At 36.8% G+C, this 22,362-nt stretch overlaps 1 protein-coding gene across 10 annotated transcripts in view; it reads left to right on the forward strand.

Moving 5' to 3' along the window:
• Window positions 1-21,079, forward strand: part of LOC135211019 (ATP-binding cassette sub-family C member 5-like) — an 818,851-nt gene extending 797,772 nt beyond the window's left edge. For all 10 annotated transcript variants that reach the window (XM_064244042.1, XM_064244046.1, XM_064244047.1 and 7 more), the window contains 2 exons: window positions 1,361-1,473; window positions 12,683-21,079. In XM_064244042.1, coding sequence (XP_064100112.1) covers window positions 1,361-1,473; window positions 12,683-12,833 — 264 coding nt within the window. In that variant the 3' untranslated portion in view covers window positions 12,834-21,079. The remainder of the gene's footprint in view (window positions 1-1,360; window positions 1,474-12,682) is intronic.
• The last annotated feature ends 1,283 nt before the right edge of the window (window positions 21,080-22,362 follow it).

The following is a 22,362-nucleotide window of genomic DNA, read 5'->3' on the forward strand; positions in this document are numbered from 1 at the left end:
GAGGCTGACCATCATAAAGTCTGCAAGGGTTCTAATTCCCCTTTGATTTCTTTTGGTTTATTTTTACATCCAGTTGGTGAAACACCAGGTTTCCCCTGTGGCAGGATCATGTATCCAAACTAGGGTGTAATTCGGAAGGAGCTCATCTTCAAGAGCATTATTATTGAAATTAACTGCTGTTTCAACAGCTTTCAGTTTATGGTGTCTTCTTTATTTGTAATTTTTCTCATTAGCATGTACTTGGTGTCATAACTAATTTCAAAGAACATGGAAATATATATTGAGGTTATATGTATTTATATTACTAATACTACCTTGTAAGTTGTGATGCATGAATAGGTGGCCAGCTACAGAGTTCAGTAAGGACTAAATAAAATTTAATGAGGTACAAGTATTTATGGCAGTGGGGACAGTTTGGGGTTAACAGAAGACTGGGTTGGCTAAACCTTTGGTTTGAAGCATGCCAGATGATCTTGATGCTCACTTTCATCTTAAGACACTGAGACCTCCTCAGTTGTGATGATGGGCTCAGCTCTCTCTCTCTCTCTCTCTCTCTCTCTCTCTCTCTCTCTCTCTCTCTCTCTCTCTCTCTACTCTCTCTCTCTCTCTCTCTCTCTCTCTGGATTGTAATGATAAAACGTGGTTCCTTCCTGTAAGTAGGGTACAAGATACTTCAAGAGCTTAGTTGTCATTATCCTGATGTACAAGTGACGGCATCCATTCGCTATGTATTTGCATATACTTCAGAGACATCTTTTGGGGATGCCGAGTTATCCTTCATTAGGAACTGACTGATTTTATATTGTTTTTAATATTTGGATAGGTTGACACCCCTCCCCAAGTCATCAGAGTGGCAGTGTCTGTATTGAAGGTTTGTTGGTTTCCTGTATGCTGTAGTGGCATAGCCATCAAAGTCTGCTGTACACACATTCAGTAATGATTGATAATTAATGATTGACCCCTTAATCACTTAAAATGTGTCCAAATGTACATTAATCAATATGTATAGTATCTACTGTATTATCAATATTAAATGAGCTTATGATCAATGATAATAAAAATAATCAACACTAATAATATAGGCTATATTAATAATAAAAAATGAGGGAATTTTTTTAAACATTGCACATCTCATGAAGTCACAGTCTTCTTTATGAAATGGCCACTTTATGAAATAGCCATAGTATATACTGTAATTTACAATATTTAAAGTTATAGTTGTGACTGCCAGAATCTAATATTTTTTCATTTTTTGTGTTATTGTTATGATTGTGGGAATCACCCAGTAAAACAAGACTAATAGTTTTGAGAAAGTTAGATCATTCCTAATGCATAAGAAAAAATTCCATTAACATTTCAGATTTTATTCCTTGATGAAGCAACTGCAGCTATAGATACAGAAACTGATGTGAAAATACAGAAGACTCTAAAAGAAGCATTCAAGTCATGTACAATGATAACCATAGCACACAGGTAAGTTATTTGAGAATCTTACCCTGGTATCCAAATTTATAAGTAGTACTACAGTAATTACATAATCTGCCTTATTTTACTTAAGCTTCATTGACCATTATAATAACATGCACTACATCATGAAACATGCCCTTATGCCACTTTATAACATGATTGTGAATATAGCAGAAGCCACAAACAAATATAGTATGCACTTTTGTGTTATTCCAGCACGTTCTAGATATAGTACATGTGTACAAGCAATTAAAGTGAGGTAAAAAGTAAACATGAAAGCAGAAAAAATTGCAGCAATAGCTCAAGTGAAGGAAACAAGTTAAACCTAGTACTTCATAAATTGTGTTTCATTGTTTGTGTACTGCTATTGTATCACAGCAATATTGTTATTTATTTTGTGTGGCATATAGGAATTTACTACACCATCGAAAACACACTATAAGTTGCTAGCACTTATGCTATCATAAATCATTTGTTTAAACCCTTGGTAAGTGTGTCATGTATACTATATTTACTGAATAACACAGTTATTTTGTTCATGAAACTTACCTGTCAGATATATATATAGCTGTATTTTTCCAAATCCGACAGAAATTTAAACACTTACGACACACGCAGTGGGAGTCAGGTGGTTAGTACCCATTCCCGCCGCTGGGAGGCGGGTATCAGGAATCATTCCCATTTTCTATTCATAATTTTTCTGTCGCCGGTGCTGAAAACACCTGTTTTCAGTACCTCCGTCTTAGGATTTTGGAAACTTCATTGCCGCTAAGTATCCTAATTGTCTTTTGATTTATTTACTTGGATTTGTGGCTAGGCATACGCTATCTTAAATTGATTTGAATTTGATTCATTTTTGCATAAAATATCTGAATCTAGTTAGGCTAGTTTCAGACGGGGTTTGTCTGCAAAAGATAGGGGGGTGTGGCTACCGAAAGCTTCGGTAGATTCGCACTTGGTATGTACGAGGGGTATGGGTCTTGCTTCTTTGTTGAGATTTGTCATGTAAGGAGTGTGAGACTTTGTCTATTCCGTAAAGAAGACGTATGATTCGTATGTACGCAATTAATCAGTAAACATGTCTAATTCCGTAAGGAAGACGTATGTACGCAATTAATCAGTAACAAAAGTCAGGGTAGTGAACCTGCTAACCTTCCTGTAGACTTTATTTTGCATAACCCTGTAGTATGGCCTACGGGCTATGTATATGTCTACGAGAAGATGCTCGCCTCCTTCCTTCATTGCTGTGAAGTGCTACTTCTGTAATTGTTACTCCTAACCTGCAGTGTTGCCTTCGGGCCCTAAGCAGTGTCTGTAGAGAAATTGCCCTTTCTCTGATACTCCTTCGATTCGTAACTTAGAATCGAAAGTGCTTGCTTTAGAGAGTAAAAGTGAAGTGCAGAAGTGCAGTGATACCCCTTGTGTAGTGGAGGGTGCGTCAGATCGGCCTCGTTTCGCCTCTAGGCCGGGACCTCTGCTTGACTCCCAGAACCAGGGAGAGAGCATGTCGAAAGCCGAAGGAGGGTTACGAGGAACCCCCACCGATCTGGCGTGCCTTCGGCAGTTTTCTGATGAAATCCCCAGACTGCCTAAGTGCGTGCACGTGCACGAATCCTGAAGGATTGCTTCTCGTCCTCCGAAGCGTCCTCCCCGCGCAGGGGTTGGAGCTTTCGGATGGACTCGCGCCCTCTAAATAGAAGCTTTATAGAAGAGGACGCTTCACGTCCTCTCTCTCTCTCTCTCGTTATGCGTTTCAGTGAGAAGTAAGAAGGCGAACGTCGCCTGAACTCGTGTCCGTCTTTCCACCGAGAAATACGTAAAAGAAGTCATAGTAGCAGTAAGCTTTTGAGAGCGTGCGCCCAAGCCAGTGGCGCGCGGGTGCACGCCAAGCGCGCGCCAGTGGGACGCCGAGCGTGCGCGCCAGTGACGCCGAGCGCGCTCCAGTGGGGACGCGAGCGCGCTCCAGTGGACGCCGAGCGCGCTCCAGTGGACGCCGAGCGCGCTCCAGTGGACGCCGATCCGTGGCCAGCGCACGCCAGGTGTGTCGCCTGGCTGAACGTTTCTGTTGAACTCTTCAAGCTCTTGTTTCAGATTTGGGCTTAAAGAATTTTTACCTCTACCTTCGATGATACCTTCTACCTCACCTGCAAAGAATGTGAAGTAGGCAGTGCTTCGGAGTAAGCTTAAAGTGAACAGACAACTTCTTCTTCGAAACCAGCAAGACATCGGGTTTCGTGAATTTCAAGAGGTCTCTGTCAATTAATATTGCTTTTCGCATAGGTGGATGGAGTTAAGGAAAGCTCAAGGGAAGTTCTCGTTTGCTCTACCGCAAGCTTTGCCATTCTGCCAATAAATTTAAGTTGCCACTACCGCAGTCAAGACTTTGCGATAAGGCAGTTACGGGTTATAAAGGCTCGATGTCCTGCACGTCAGGACTCTCGGCAACGTTCAGTGGGATTCTTGCAAAGGCACTCATCAAAAGTACGCTCTTCAGGAAAGCGCAAGACAGGACTGCCTTTGCCATACTGCCAATAAATTTTAAGCTTTAGCAGGCATTAGTTGTGATACGGGAGAGGAAGCTGGTTGGAGAGTTTCTTCCTCTTCCCAGGATAATTTTGCCAGCTTTTTAGCCCATCTGAAAGGGCTTTTCAGATGATAGATTTTGTTAGTTCCTAGTCGGGACTACGCTGCCGAATTGAACATCGTCGTTCTACCTGACGTAAGCCCAGTCTCTTAACAGATTCTTGCCCCTTCCTCGTTCGAGAACGGAATCGGAAAATAAAAGGCTCGACTTCCTGGATTACGTTTTGTCAATTCAGTGACTTTCCCCCATGACAATACTATCGTTTTGTCACAGTAAGTGGGTATCCCCTCATTGACAAAATATCTCTTTGTCCGTAAATGGGTTAGTTCTCATTGACAACATCTCATTAACTTGATATTGCGTAAGCGAATAAGCTCTTATTGACAAGATTCGGAAGAGCTCTCATTCGTCATTCGCAGACTCGTACAAGAAATAGACTTGTAGACTACGTCAATCAATGAACCCTTATGTCCAATAACTAAGAAGCTGAGCTGACTGCTTCGATTCTCCTAAGTTTTGTTCATGAAACTTGCCTGTCAGATATGTATGTAGCTGTATTTCCGAATTCAGCTATATATATGTCTGCCAGGTAAGTATGAACAAACTTTTTATTGTGATATAATTTCATATTTTGCCTTGCGTTATTTTATTTCTGGTTGGTTCAAGTCATATACGCTTGCTGTAGTTACCTTTCTTCCGGATGGCCAACCGAGAGGTCTATGGTCCATTTTAAGGACATTTAATCGTTACTCCCTGCAGCCTTCCAGGAGTTTCCGATTTATCTTTTACCGTTGTATGGTAGTGTTCTGACGACACAAACGCATCTATATTATTTAGCGTTTTCTGTTTCGCTTAAATATACCAGCTTGAGAGTCTCTTTATGCTAAAATAACGGACCTTTTTCTTCATAGAATAGGGTAGCTGGCAACCCAGGCATAAAGTTAAGAGACGACTATGACGGTACGATCGTAAGCTGCTGCTGTCACTGTCTTCTCCTCCAGTCCAAACGAGCCAGTACCAACTCGTTCGCTGTCATGCTGGTAGGTTAAGTCTCTCTCTCCTGCGGGATTGACTGACTAACCGTATCTCTGTGCTGGCAGTTACGTCTCTCTCTCTCCTGCGGGATTGACTGACGAACTGTATCTCTGCCCTACAATCACGGACTTTAGCCTAAGATTGAGGGGATTTCTTACATGAATGAATAAACATTGCATTCGTTTGGCTTTGAATATGTTCTACAGAGATATCTTACTCCTTTCGGTGCTCGTTACCGCACGGTATAGGACTACGAGTCTACCACAACATTGCACATTATATGCTCTCTTGCTTAGGCAAAGCGCAGCCTTATTAGGGAAGTAAACATACTGTGTGAGGGAATGGATGAGCTTGCTGGGGACCATTTTCCTTCCTAAAGAAGTTTGTTTCCCTGAATAGACTGCAATTAGACCTCTACAGTTTTTTCCTACCGGGAAACTGAAATTTTATTAAAGATCTAGGAATGATTCTGAACATCTCTCGGTGCGTTAAGTATCTCTTGAGGTGATAGAAAGAAGGTGCCGGACATCTGGAGAGGGTTTCAGATGTCCTGGATCATAATCTGAAAGAAGAAGTGGGAAGCAATTCAGTCGTCCCTCCAGTCCTCGAAACGAGTTTTTGGAACCATGGTCCATATCAACTCTGATCTTCCACAGCTCTCTCATATCTTAGGAAGTATCTTCTCTCGGTCCCGGTTCGGGTTTACGAGAAAGAGCCTATTATAACAACAGGCCGTTAAGAATGGAACGATCCTCTAGAGGTTCGTTACAGGATTGCAAAAGTCCGTTCGAATCGTCTCGATCGAAGGCAGCAACTACTGACTTCCGAGTGGAATCTTTCTTTAGAAGTATGTTGAGAGTTGTGGAGACTTTTAGGGACGTCCTTTCATTCATCTCTTCGCTAGGTTGAGGACGAAGAGGCTTCTTCTTCTCTGCTCCCTTATTCTCGATCCGGGAACGGGTATAACATTAAACGCCATCCTATGATATTGAACGGGGATGGATGTTTAGTCTCTTTTCCCCTTTTTCAATCGCTTAGGAAATGTAATAAGATGATTTATATCATCACGGGAGCGACAATGACGCTAATCGCCCCATGTTGGCCTTCAAGACCCTAGTTTTCACAGAGGTCACGTCCTTCAAGGACCTTTTCCGAGAGAGTCGGTCTCCTTTAACACGAAAGGTACCTATAACCTCTCCGCTCTGAGTCTGACTACGTTCAGACTATCGAGATGTTGACAGCATAAGATTGCAGTCTTCCCTTTCCGTTTGAAGAATGGGATAAGCTGCAGTCACAACTATTAAAGAATACGCAAATATGTTGTTGACGGCCTTTGGGCTCAGATTTGCTTCTGTCAAACAACAAAAGCCCTTCACGAATCTTTGAGTTCTGTGAAATCTCGAAACTCTCTCACCATCTACTTTTGTCTCACCTGTTTTCTTGGAGTCAGACACTCGTGCGAGATCAGGAGACATATAGTATCCCATGAGTTTCTTGTTGACGAAGTCGGTTGCGTTTATACACCCCCGATGATCGTTTAACATGAGACCAGGTTGGACTGTCAGGCATTCGTCCTTCGGGACTGAATCGCCTTTTTGCTCCTCGCTCCTTTCTCTGGCACCAGAAGCTCGAGTCAGGAGTGGCTCAGGAGTTCCGATTCGCATAACGACGTTGGGTTGCGTTGATACACCCCCCAAGGTTTGCTTAGCTTGAATCGCCCAGGCAGTCCAGACACTCATCCTTCAGCGAAGAATAGTGCCTTATGGTCTTCAGGGTACAGCCTTGCTGTCCTGATTCGTCTGACTGGTCAACTGGTCGGTCACCTGACTTTAGTACAGACGGACTGACTGTGCATGTCCAGATTGAAGCTTTCAAGATGGAACTTAGACATAGTCTGAAGTTCTTGATGTCAAAGCATTCGAACATCTCCTACCTGTTAACTTCTTGCATGTGATCAGGAAGGCATTTTTTCTAACCACCATAGATACGACAAAGAGGGTCAGTGAGATTTTAAGCCATCGTCACAAGTTTTGGCTTTAGAGAAACACAAGGCGGTGTGCTCTCTAAGCTTTTCGTTATGGCCTAAGAATGGAAACCCGTTTTGTCCTTGGGCCAGGAGCTTGGAAGCAAGGATGGCACAAGTTATGTGGGCAGGAGCCAGAGAGAGTCCTGTGCCCTGTCAGGTCTCTCAAGTTTTATCTACATAAAACTCAAGAAAGTCGAAGTCGTATGGACAATCTGCAGTGTTCCGAAAAGACAGACTTGCCCATATCGAAGAACACCCTGGCTTTATTGTTAAGGAGGTCTTCAAAAAAGCTCCTTCTTTGTGTTTGCACAAAGATTTGAAATCTTTGATTTGAATGCTCACGAGGTGAGGGCGCGGCCTCGGAAGCATTTCAACAGAGCATGGCACTCAGCAACATCCTGAGTACCATGTGTTTTAGCGAAGCAACTCTGTGTTCAATTCACACTCCCTGCGAGATGTGAAGATGGCATATGAGATCTGCATTCTTGTCCTTTAGTTACTTAGGTCCTAAGAAGACAGGAAGGATGGCAGCAGCAAGGAGACCGACAATTTCCCGAGTTTAACCCAGATAAGTTGGAATTATCTTGTTGGCTGGATCTATTTCCATGAATTGTGAAGTAAATGAAGTAACAGAGGCGACAGCAAAAAGGGCTTTGTTGCTTTCTTCAGTTGGAGTAGAGACCATTTCCCACGATCTGTAAGTTAACAGCACCGAAAATTGCCGTCTGCAGTTCCATTTGATGACCTAGTAAATCAACTAAAGTCGCATTTTATAACAAAACCAAGTTATCATAGAGCATTGTGTGATTTCCTACAGAGGAAGAAGAAAAAGTAGTGAGTCCGTGAAGGAATATTATGCAGAACTAAAATTGTTAGCTCAACAGTGTGAATTTAATAGTGATTTTGACCGAGGAAGGTTGAAGGAGGAACAATTATTGGTTGGTATTGATAATGAAGTATATTTTAAGGTTTTATTAGCTGATCCTTTTGAGTTTAAATCAATCTCCTCTCGTGAATTACTTGCCAAGGTTACCAATTTAGAAACTGCTTATGTTACTGAATGTAGTCCTACTTCAAGTTCTTTTATAGATAATAGGCCTGCAGGTACTGCACTTATTCAACGTATTAAAGATAATTATTTTGCAAAGTAAGGACAATATATACCGATGGGTCCACGATTTCTAATTTTATTCTCAACTCTAGCTTCGTGACACCATACCGAAGATTTTGAAGTTGGCTTTGCTGCAACTCGAGTCTTGCCTCAACGTATCGTACTGTACTGGGGTGTTGTCATTTCGTCTCCTACAGCCGATAAATAATACATCAAGGCGTTAACATTCTTTGAAACAATATTTAATTAAACAAATTTTTGTCCTTTGATCAATAAAATAATTTGCATGACACATTTAGTGGGCCTAAATTGGACTTCTGATTTTCCCACATGATTAGCCTAGGTTTATATTCTCTTGGGATACGTAATATTAATGAATATTTAAATTGACAATATGTGTATATATATATATATATATATATATATATATATATTATATGATATATATATATATATATATATATATATATATATATATATATATATATATATATATGTATGTATATATATGTGTATATATATATATATATATATATATATATATATATATATATAATCTTGCTTTATTTGACTATTCCCGTTATTCTTGTTTTATTTGCCATGTTCGCCTTTCTTCTTATCCTTTTCATAATTGCTTAACATAATTAACTCAGACCTAGCTATTCAAAGTCAAAAAGCAATCATAAAAAAATCAAACGAATATAATTCAGTAGTATTTTTTATCGAATTCCTTGCATATCATCCTGTTTCATTTGGACACGTTGGAAAGCTGTGGGAGTCAAAACTGACGAATACATTAAGAAAGGCTTACTTTCCGTAAAGCTTTCTAAGGTTGATCTTTCTGTAGCTATTCATTTCTTCTAAATAGAAATTAATTCAAATTAATTTCACATGTATACCTAGACCTACTACCATAAGCAGCTGAAAGGATAAGAAATATGAAAGGTGACGTTCTTGTTTACGTCTATTTCATTTTTTTTTTTTCAAGAAAAACCTACTGCTTTAATAAAGGGTTTGCTCTTTGACGGCACAGGGTGTACCGTGTAACACGAGTGTATGCACATATTTTGTGGAATGAAAGATAAAGTTTCTTTGAACAGAAAATATTTTATAAACATGCATTTTAAGGCGTCCATTGTCGGTGCGGGCAATTTTAAAATAACCGTTATCATTAGTGATGCTTTCACGAGATGGAGATCGTAGTGAGAAGTCGGATCTAGTCGCCAGAGATGTAGAAGAGAGCGGAGGTGGAGTATAGGAGTGATGGAAGGATTAGGCCGATGTTATGTTAATAAAGTATCTCCCAATAAAATGTATTCTTTAGGTTTTGAAGAAAAAAATGCATGCATCATTGAAACTGTTTCCCTCCCTATCCATGGTATTCACTGGCCACCGATAAAAAACAAAACAAAAAGAGTAAGCCTAACTGAATCTCTCATCCATCAAAGATAAGTTTGCTTATTCATTAGACTTATTCATCAGACAACTATCAAAGATTTCAAGTGTAGATTTAAAAATCTCTTCCTCTCCATCTAAAGTATTCATCAGACACCAGTCATAAGCGTAGTGTTAGTTATGATTCCTGGTTCAGCAATGTCGTGACGAGGCACTAGAATTCAAAGTTCACAAATGAATGTTGCTCAGCAACATTTACACTACTGTATTGTCTTGCTCTCTTGTGGGGCTTTGAGATGTTCCACCACTAGGCCCATGTTCTAAATTTTGCCGTTCTTTAAACAATTTGATTCATCTATGTATGATTCTCTCCGGTTTATTAGGCTTTCTTGATATCTCTCCAACAGGAACTTGCACCGAATGCAGTGCAATAATTCTCTCGCTCATCGAGGGATGTTTCTTAGACCGATCAAATAGATGATGTTGTTCAGGCACCTAACATTCTGGTCCACACCCTATAACTAACAACCTTAGTTGTGCACCCCACACCTTGTTGGATGTACCCAAAAATGGAAGCATCTCTGAGGGGAGGTGCCCAGTATACTCATTCCAGTAAAACTTTATGAAGATTGCGTAGCTTATATCAGTAATTAGCGCCTAACATGCAAAACATTATACAGGCAGTCCCCGGGTTACGACGGGTATGGCTTATGACGTTCCGAGGTCAAGGTGATTTTCAATTATATTCATCAGAAATTATTTCCAGGGTTACGACACATGCTCCAGGGTTATGGCACCTACAACGATGATCTGGCACAAGAAATATGACACCAAAAGTGCAAAATAACCAATATTTGAAGGTTTTTTTATGAAAAATGCAATAAAAATGCAGTTTAGATAGTTTTTAATACACCCAAAGCATTAAAAGTAAGGTTTTCTCAGGATTTTTGACGATTTTCCGGCTTACAACGCGTCTCAAGAACGGAACCCCCATTGTATACCGGGGACTGCCTGTACCTTGTCCATAAGTTTGAACAGCTATTTCCAGCTCATGCTCAAAGATAAATTGTATGTAAAGAATGAAGGCTTGTACGACAAATGGTAATTTTGTATATTTAACCGAAAATATTGTTTTAAGGTTTCATTTTGCTTGCCAATTGAAGCACACATAAGAGCAGATCATTGTCTCTGTTGTAGTTATTCACTGGAGGCAGGGGAGATGGAGAGGAATGAGATGGGGAGGATACTTGAATATTGGAGTAGCTTAATACACACACACACACACACACGGAATGGAACTTCTTTGATGTAGTCATGATGCATCTCTATGAGCTATTCAAAAGCAATAAACAAAATGATGTTATATTAAAGCATATGATGTCATTGGTTAAGAGCCATAACAGTTACAAAAGCTCCCAAGCTGAAGAGTACTCCCCCAGTCAAAAAAAAACTTGTGATGTAGTAATGATGTACCTCAGTCATCCATTCACAGGCAATAAACAAATAACATAGTTTATTATGTTATTGGTTTTGAGCCAATAACACTTGCAAAAGGTCCCTAGCAGAAGTGGTCTCCCAGTCCTTCACATTCTCTCTTCACCCCCAGCTCTATTTCCCCACTATACCCCTTTATCAGTGTGCTATATGAACTGTTAACAGCATTATTATCATGTTCTTTTGCATGCACTGCATTGCAAACCAAATGGAAGACTTTTTAATTCTTTTGTATATCCACATATTTTGAACTCTGCATCCAAATAGTGGCGAGTTGTGAATAGTGCTCATTCAGATAATTGAAGTAATAATGTATAAAAAGTAGCTGAAGTTATATTATTATGATAAGATTTAAAATTATAGTATTTCACTCCACAGGTTGGTCCAAAAGTCTTTTTACCCCTACCAAAACGTACCAACAATAGAGGTACAAGTATTGCAATACAGGCAGTCCCCGGGTTACGACGGGTTCAGCTTACGACGTTCCGAGGTTAAGGCGCTTTTCAATTATATTCATCATAAATTATTTCCAGGGTTACGACGCATGTGCCGGGGTTACGACACCTACAACACTGATCTGGCACAAGAAATATGACACCAAAAATGCAAAATATTCAACCTTTGAAGGTTTTTTTTATGAAAAATGCAATAAGAATGCAGTTTACATAGTTTTCAATGCACCCAAATTATTAAAAGTAAGGTTTTCTTAGGATTTTTGACGATGTTCCAGCTTACGACGCGTCTCAAGAACAGAACCCCCGTCGTAACCCAGGGACTGCTTATAGTATAAAATACATATCTTAGATTCAGTTTATTCACTGTAAGAACAATAGAACAAAATATTAACACTGAAATAATGGAAGAACAAGTAATATAGTTATATAGAAGAAGATGTCCTGGCTTCAGTTTACTATTTGCTTTCATTGATACTGTTACATGTCGAGATGGTTTGTGTGAACACCATCATTTTCGTGGCACAAAATGATGCAGCGCCATGTTGTGTGATGGTAATTGTCGCAAATGCTGCCTTCAACTGTTGGGTATTTTGATATCGTTCATGTGAAACTTTTGTAAGGGTAACAAGACTTTAGAACCACCCTGTACATTAAGTACTTTACACATACAGTTTGAACACTTGAAAATTGTCATTGTTGGAGATATTCGCCAATGGCAGAGTGGAGGGACTGTAAGAATATGCTGCTAAGAAGTTGGGGGTTGAGTTGAAACAGCTGTTGTGGGTTAGAAGGCAAATCGGCTGTTGCAGATCTTGACAAATTGCAGGAAGATGATGCTGGTATTGATAGCATATGCATAATTATTCAAAAGTTGCAATGTTTATAATTTGCAGGCCCATCACATCATGCGCACTCATGTATAGCAGTTTCTTATTGATATTTTTAAAAAATGAGTTTATTTACCATGTTAAAATTATATTGAATTTTATATAAAATGTGTTTGGTATTAATTTTTTAAATACTTTGTTGTTTACTGTAAAAAACATAAATACCAAATACTTGTGTAGAATATGTAAAAAGAACATCTTGTAGTTGAACTTGCTTTTTCCTTCCAGATTAAATACTGTAATGTCATGCTCAAGAGTTCTGGTGATGGATAGTGGGAGAGTAGCAGAGTTTGACACTCCCAAGGTGCTTTTATCTAATCCTTCATCATTGTTCTCCAAAATGGTTGCTGCAGCAGACTCGAGTTGGGAAAAGCAGTAAAAAACACAGTAGTACATGGTCAACAGATTTAACCTATTTTTGTGTTGCTAATGGTTCTAATTTTAACAAACAAATTCCTAAATTCTTTGTACTAGTGATTGCTATGTAATAGCTTTTGGGGAACTTGGAAGAAAGAATTTTGCCAATATGAATAGGAATTATGCATGCCAAGTTAGACTACTAACCAGGTATTGACAAATTCAGAATTTTCCAGTGGGTTCTTTAACTGTTTATGATAAAAGAACAGCAATTTGTTTAATTAATTCCTCACTTTAAACTGTTAATTATGGATTTTTGCTGTAAAATACTGTACCTGGTGGGTCTTGCCACAAAAAGGACAGCATTTTTTGGCACCTTTTGTCAGATGGTGATAAAGCTACAGTGGACCTGCTTAGTTTAAAAAGAATGATGACTATGAATATGCCAATATGTACTTTATTATTGAGATTAGTGCTCAAAACAATATATTATTGTAAAATTTCAAATCTTATAAGTCCTTAAGCACATTAATTGAAAAGGTATTTGTTTTTCACTATATTTTCAAATGATAACTATATTCTAGCTGTTGGATTCTTGCCACCACTATATGCTTCTGCACCTTAAGATCTCATTTAAATGTAATATACAGTTAGCGTGTCTCATTAGAGAAAATTGTATGTATTACAATATAACGGGAGTCTATTTATTCTAGGAACATCACTGTTTTCTGGACAGGATCTTTAGAATTTTCACCTATTACAAAACAAATTTTTACAAATCAAATTCAAAACTTGATGTAAGATCTTACAGGAAGTAACTTGTGCATAAAGAATGGGAAAATTTGACTAATCATATTGTAAGTAGGGAACAAAAAGATTGAGAATAACAGAAAAGAAATTAAACTGAAAAATTAAAAGTAAAAAATAAATTTGTAGACCTAGAAATAAACATTATAAAAATAAGGAGAGGTAGCTTAGTAAGAGTTTCACAGTTGCATGAGAGGAGCAAGAACTGATTTTTCAGTACATATCAAGGTCAGAGTTGCTGACTAATGGATAAACCAGATGAAGTACATGTAAAAGATACTTAATATGCTATTAAAAGAAATGGCAGACATAAAGCAAAGAAAAGGAAAGAAAATTAAAACTAAAGTTAAACATGACTTGTCAGTCAGAACAAGTTACATATTAACAGAAAACTAACCTATCAATAAGAATATGTGAAAATGTGATGCATAAATGTGATACATATTAGCAGTTTGAAAGGAAATGGTTTAGGCAGCTGGTTAAGGTTTGCATATTTTGTTAACCCTTAAACGCCTATTGGACGTATTTTACGTCGAGATAAATTGTCTGTCGGGTGCCGATTGGACGTATTTTACGTTGACGTAGAAAAATTTTTTAAAAATTCGCGGAAAAATACTTACAGGCCTACCAGCCGAAAACTGTTGAATCACGCCTTGGGGGATGCTGGGAGTTCACGGATCAAGGTGTTGTTTTGTTTACAATCGTTACGCAGGCGCGCAAGCACAAATTTCTTTCTTATCGCCCTTAAAAGTATCAGTGACACGTCTCCGAAATTATTTCGTCACTTTGACATAATTTTTGCACCATTTTAAATTAGCCGTTACATGGAGTATTATATTTATATAAAAATGTGTGCAATTTTATGTAGAATAAAACAAAAAAATACTCATGATTGTAGCTTTTATCAGTTTTGAAATATTTTCATATAAATAATGATAAGTGCCAAAATTTCAACCTTCGGTCAAATTTAACTCTACTGAAATGGTCAAAAAACGTAATTGTAAGCTAAAACTCGTATATTTTAGTAATATTCAATCATTTACCTTCATTTTGAAACAAATTGGAAGTCTCTACCACAATATTTTGATTCTTTCCCTAAAGTCTGCGCTGTAACTCTTCCGAAAAAATCATACGTGCGATTGTCGTAATGTTTGCACCTTTTTAATTTGCTGTTACATAAAGTTTTATATACGGAAATGTGCGCAATTTCATGCACAATACAACTAAAAAACAACCCATAGTTGTAGCTTTTATCAGTTTTGAAATATTTTCATATAAATAGCGATAGGTGCCAAAATTTCAACCTTCGTTCAACTTTGACTCTACCGAAATGGTCGAAAAACGCAATTGTAAGCTAAAACTCTTATATTCTAGTAATATTCAATCATTTACCTTCATTTTGCAACAAATCGGAAGTCTCTAGCACAATATTTTGATTTATGGTGAATTTATGAAAAAAAAATATTTTCCTTAAGTCCGTGCGGTAACTCTTCCGAAAAAATCATACGTGCGATTGTCGTAATGTTTGCACCATTTTGAATTATCCGTTACATAAAGTTTTATAAATGAAAATGTGTGCAATTTTATGTAGAATGCAACTAAAAATAATTGAAGGTTGTAGCTTTTCTCATTTTCGAAATATTTGCATATAAATCACGATAAATAGAAAAAAACCCAGTTCGGTCAAATTGACTCTACTGAAATGGTCGAAAAACGCAATTGTAAGCTAAAACTCTTTACAGTCTAGTAATATTCAGTCATTTATCTTCATTTTGAAACAAATTCGAAGTCTCTAGCACAATATTTCGAATTATGGTGAATTTTAAAAAAATACTTTCCTTCCCTCCTCGTGCGGATTCTCCGCCGCAAATCTCCGAAATGCGTACGTCGCATTCTTGGAATATTTCCTCCGTTTCATATTAGGCGTTTCATAGAGTTTTATATATATGAAAATATGCGCAATTTCATGTAGAATACAACAAAAAATAATTGAAGGTTGTAGCTTTTCTCATTTTCGAATATTTGCATATAAAAAATATAAAAAAAAATTCGACATTGGGTCAACTTTAACTCGTCCGAAATGGTCGAAAACTGAAATTGTAAGCTAAAACTCTTACAGTATAGTAATATTCAATCATTTATCTTCATTTTGAAACAAATTGGAAGTCTCTAGAACAATATTTAGATTTATGGTGAATTTTTAAAAAAAACATTTTTTTACGTCCGCTCGTTACGAATTCATGCATCATTTTGTGATAATATTTTCTCTGTGTTGCTTTGATCATTTTACAATGTGTTATATACGAAAATGATCGCAATTTAGTGTACAATACAACAACAAAAAATTAACTCATTAGCTTTAACTGTTTTGCTCACAGCGCGATTTGAATACAATTATATATGAAATTTTGTTTTTGCACTATCATATATCGCATTATTTATATATGATAGATATTTTTTTCATTTCTGATGGTTGGATACTAAACTTCAGGCAATGACAAAAAAAGGGAGGCAAAAATGAACTCTTACTCTTGAAAACTAAGCGCACTGTGATTTAAAAAAAAAAATATTTTTTCCGCTTTGGCGCTCACTCCGAGACCCTCTCGGCATACGGGAGACAATTTTTATTATACCCCTTCGGCGTTTAAGGGTTAATGAGATTATATTTTCATATACATTTACATGGTAATTAGGAAAAAGAAGTAGGTGTCTTAGTTTTTGTACCTGTGAAGTTCTGTGCCTCCAAGGTCTTATGATATTTGTAATACCAATGGAAAGTTGTGTAATTTTAAACCCATTAATTTAACAAAGCTTATTCATGTGTAAGATGCAAATCCCAGACATGTCAGTCCACTTGTACATAAATGAAAGAGAAGATCTATTGTCACAGGTATGTTGGAGCGCACAACCACAACCTCCTTACAGTATAGTTATTTGTAATAGATATCTGACTTGGAAGCAGCACGCTTTTACAATAACATTAACTATACTCATAAGATCTTCAGTGAAACACATTTTGTAAATATTTTGCATTTATTTTATTTTTTTTTAATTTTTAAGGTACGTGGTAAGTTTTGAAATTTAAGCATAAGCTAGACAAAACATTTTTTAAGTACAGTAAAAATTCTCATTTACAAAAAACCCACTATAGAACGCCATTGTGGTGTAAAGATTTCATAATTTTTTGTTTTGACTGGATATTGCAGTTCCAGGAAATAACTCTCTACATTCCTTCATTCTTTACAGTCAAACCTCAGTTTTCATATGTAATCCATTCCAGAACGTCTCATGAAGTCTGAAACGTATGAAAGCCAAAACAATAATTCCCATATGGAATAATGCAAATCCAATTAATGCATTCTAGACTCCAAAAAATATTTTTAAAAAATATATTTTATAGAGAATAAACAGTTTCACATACAGAAAACAATGTTAAATGAATAAAAATTTTACATCATAACCTCTGTGGAAGACTCTTGTTAACAAATGGAAGACGGAGAGGAGGGGAGAGAGAGAGAGAGAGAGAGAGAGAGAGAGAGAGAGAGAGAGAGAGAGAGAGAGAGAGAGAGAGAGAGAGAGAGAGAGAGAGAGAGAGGTTAGTGTTTGGAAGGGGAATCCCTCCTCCAGAATGACTTCAGGTATCAAGAACCTATCTGGGGTTACTTCTCTTCATTTTTTACTTGCACTATCTTGGGTTACTTCCCCTCTTTGTTTTTTTTACTGCCACTAGGACAAGCTTTAGTCGCACAACAAAACTATCCATAGACATTTGTGTCTGGTATCTTTAAAATTTGCCTAAATTGAAACACGACATTGTCATTAAACATGTTGGAGACATGGATTACACCTTTTTGGGATGATAATTATCCACAAAATGTTTTACATCACTCAACTTTGCAAACTTCCTTTAAGCACTGAAGTAAGCACATTATGTATGTCCGTTTGCTTTCTGAATTTTTCAGACAGCCTCTGATTGCTTGAAATTCACTAACAGCAGCACTTGTAGGCTTTTTCTTACTGAGATTGGCATGAAACATCCTCCAAAACTTTGCCACTAGTTCTTTCTTAAATTCTATAGTGTTTCTCACCATTTTTACAGAAGGGCTGGCACTTGGAACTTTCTTTGGTCCCATGATGGCTTATTTACCAGTTGCACTCGCATAGAAAAAGCACAAAAAACAACAAACACTAAAACTGAATGGGTCATGAGAGAACACGGGATGCTTTGTTTGGGCACTCGTTACGAGGCCTAGTCACGAGGTGGGCCCTGGAAGGAGTATTTCTGGGTGTACAAATTCCAAAGATATGTACGAAAACCCAGTAAAAGATTTTGTCTGAAATAGTGTATGAAAACTGAATTGTATAAAAACCAGGCCATACTAAATCCAAGGTTTGGGTGTATTCTAAAAACTTAAATTTTTCTTTGTGGAGGGTAGAGAATCATCATTAGGTATGAAGGTTAACAAAATGCAATGCAGTTTAGTCCGTGTTAGTGTGAAAATTCATGTGTTTACACATAATTTCATATTGTGTGACTTTCTTAAACATAATTTTAACCCAGTTTTTTTACAGTGTAGTCATTATCTTGTTCTCAAGGAATTACCCTTTCCATGGTTTATCTAGAGCTCCATGGTGACCAGACTAATGTCAAAGAATTCTCTTTAAGCTGGTTATGTGTCCAGGTAGTGTGTCATAAGGGTAAACATTATAACACGTGATAAGAGTATAAATGGATTCAAGATAAGAGGGCACTTTCTCTTTTCCTCAGCGAATGATGAACACAGTTTACCTATGCCAAAACCTGCAAGAAGTGGCTATGCGTATATGCGCTGTCATGTTGTTCACATACGACCAAAATTGGACCAAGAAGCCATTACCATTTTCTGGTTGGTGTACAGTGTACTGAAACTAGCACTCCATGAATTACACTTTTCACTTAGTTGATTGCATTACGATGATCATGGAAACATCCAAGTTGAAAACTAAGTGCGTAATTTTAAGTTTCAGTTGCAAATTTCCCTTTTTAGACTGGAACAATGAATTGTGTGTGAAAAGCTGCTAACCGGCTTTTTCGTGAGCGTACATCGGCACTTCGTGCAATTTATGTTCATATATGTGTATTTGGAATAGCGCAAATTGTTTTGAAGAATTTACCATTCTATTTAGAAGTTTTATCTAAAGTATTTCATAATTATTATTAATATACATACTCCTTTCAGGAAGTGATGTCTGCCATAGCCCACAATCTACATTGATTCAGTTACCTAGACTGTAGGTAGTAGATATTATCTGTATCCTATATCAAGGATTATATATCCTTAAGGGTGAAAAATAATATCCTGGATTAGGTAGTAATCTGAATTTAAGTAACATTTAAAGACATACCCTATTAGGCTAAGAACTTAGGCAGTAGCCTAAGTTTACACAAAAAATCTAAGGATTAGATAAAAGGCTACTGACTTTTTCCTTCTATATAGCCTTATACTTAAGCATAGTCTTAGTACTCCAGGCTTTCATGTGCATACCCTTAAAAGGGAATTATATTATCTGACCTAGACAATAACCTGGAATAGTTGATAGCCTAACTGTAAAGTCTCACATTAGTAAGTCTAAAAGCAGTAGACCAAATGGGTTATGAGGTGGTAGTATAGCCTGAAGGCTACATATTGCACCTGGTTAATCCCATACCCTTAAAGGTGAATTGATTAATCTGGATTAGACAATAACCTAGACTGGGTGACAGCTAAGTAGCGCCTCAGTGGCGTGGTTGGTATGGTGTTTGCGTTCCACCTTGTTGGTCACTGGTTCGATTCTCGGCCATTCCATGGAGGAGTGAGAGATGTGTATTTCTGGTGATAGAAGTTCACTCTCAACTTGGTTTCGGAAGTCACGTAAAGCCGTTGGTCCCGTTGCTGAATAACCACTGGTTCTATGCAACGTAGAAACACCATACAATCAAACAAACAAACCTAACTATAAAGTTTCACATTAGTAAGTTACTGTTGTATATAGTAGACCAAATGGGCCTACATATTAGGCCTGGTTAATCCCATACCCTTAAAGGTGATTTAATTAATCTGGATTAGACTGTAATCTGTACAGGTGATAGCCTAACTATAAAGTTTCATATTAGAAAGCTATCATTTTATATATATAGTAGACTTAATAACCAAGGGCTAAATATAAATAACCTGGGTCAGACAAAAATGTTAACCTAACTATGTATTTACATATGAGTGAGTTTCTGTTTTTATATAGCCTTTACATTAAGAATGATCTAGAATAATATGGATTAGGCAATACTTACCCTGTACTAGGCCAAGAGAGAACAGTTTGGGAAACATCCTAGTGTTGGTCTACTGAATGGTAGTTTAATCCAAATAGTAGTCTAGGATTAGATATAACAGTAGCCTAGGCTTAATAAAATAACAGTTTTTACGAATAGAGGCTGATACCGTTATGGTAGCCTATTGGTAAGGCTACATAGTAGTGGAACTCTTATGTAGCCTATTTCCTGAAAGGTTGGGCCAAGGGGGCGCACTTGCCCTCTCTTGAAATCCTGGGAAAAATATATACTATAATGAACTGCTTATTCCCTCCTTGAAAATGTATTCTAATACACTTAAAAATGTCCTTGCCTGGAGGAATGAGAGTTAATACAAAAAAAAATCTACGGCAGAAGGCTGATATTACTGAAAAAGGAGGAATTTACATAAACTCCGGATTTTGGTTTTAAGTGAACTATATTTCCATTAAGTTACAGGTAAGTCCAGGAATTAATGTGGTGGTTGAATGTAGGTCCTCTGGAAACATGTGACAGGGTTATTTTGGCGTTTGGTAGTTTGACACCCGTACAATAGCTAACTCCACGATGGGAATCCAATCTTACCCACATACTCTGGAAGTATGTGGGCTCCACCCAGATGTTGTTAAAGGTAAGATTGGATTCCCATCGTGGAGTTAGCTATCGTACGAGTGTCAAACTATCAAACTCCGAGTTTTCCTGTATTACAGACCATAGGAAAAAATGCAAGTACACTATTGATTACAAGGATTTCAAAATAATAGGCAAAGCTCCAAAAGAACACCAATTGGCAATACTCGAATCTCCTTTTATTAAACAACTGGTTCCCCAGTTAAATACTCAGTCCACATCAACTCCTCTGTACCTCTCTTGAGTTTCCGTCGGAAGCAAAGCGGACCCTGACAGTCACTCAGCTTTTGCCTTCAGCACTACTGGTGCATAATTACTGTTCCCTTCTCTTGTACCTCCCTTTACATTTTGTTAAGAAATAACTTTGTATCATGTTTTAATCTGAGTGTATTTTTAATTTTGTTGTTCTTTTGATTTTTAGCTTCGAAAATAGGACACATGGTCCTGAAACATCAGCGAAATAAATTAGATTAAAGGATTTTGGTATCTCTCCACCCTCTGATGCTGCTTATCTGGTTTCAAGCAACTGCCTTCAACTATATATATTATATATATATATATTATATATATATATTATATATTATATATATATATATATATATATATATATATATATATATATATATATATATATATAATATATATATGATATATATATATATATATATATATATATATATATATATATGTATATATATATATATATATATATATAATGTAATGAGGATATGATCCTCATTATTCATTTGGTAAACGTGTAACTCGAGCGTCAGGCAAACAACAAACAAATCTCTCTCTCTCCAAGCAACTAGCGGCTCGCGACTTTTCTTTCTCTCTCTCTCTCTCTAACAGCGATACCTCTCTCTCTCTCTCTCTCTCTCTACTCTAACAGGTAAACAAAATGAGAGAGTTGCATTATAAAAAATACATTTATTAAGTAACAAAAGATAATGATCCAAGTCTTACTGACTAACTTAAAAACCCCAACAGTAAAATGTCTAAACTGTATTGGTCACACCAAATGTCTCCCTTGGTCCCCACATAGTTCCTTGCCAGAACCGTCTGTTTCAAAGACATGAGAACACACATAATTTTAACAACAGAGATCAAAGATTGAATATTCCCATAAAATGTTAAATAGACAACAAGCCACTCTTTGGCTAAAACAATATAAGACTCACCCAAGCAGCCGGAATATTTCAAGCACTATATTATAAAGAGACTTCTGCTGAGCTTCCACGGCATCCTGTCTTTCTCTCAAAGATGCCTCGATCCCAAATTCTCCATAGACTTGGGTATCATACATCATAAAAGGAAGAGGCGCACACGCACATACGAACGCACATTTCAACAACGCCTCACATTACTGGCTGCAACCAGTTTCCCAAAGGCACTTTTGAAAGACCTACGAATTGTCGTACATTGATCAGCTTTTCTCGGGTCGTTGCTTCTCTACATTCCAATAGATCACAGCAAACATATTGGCAATATATCTATTCAATTTAATTATATCCTAAGGAGTAATATTATTATTAATATATATATATATATATATATATATATATATATATATATATATATATATATATAATATATATAATATATATATATATATATATATAATATATTATATATATATATACCTATATATATATATATATATAATATATATAATATATATATTATATATCTATATATATATATATATATATATCTATATAGGTATATACTACTATTATATATATATATATATATATATATATATATATATATATATTATATATATATATATATATACATATATATAATA

This window comes from Macrobrachium nipponense, chromosome 4, assembly GCF_015104395.2.
Source record: "Macrobrachium nipponense isolate FS-2020 chromosome 4, ASM1510439v2, whole genome shotgun sequence".
NCBI lineage: Eukaryota > Metazoa > Arthropoda > Malacostraca > Decapoda > Palaemonidae > Macrobrachium > Macrobrachium nipponense.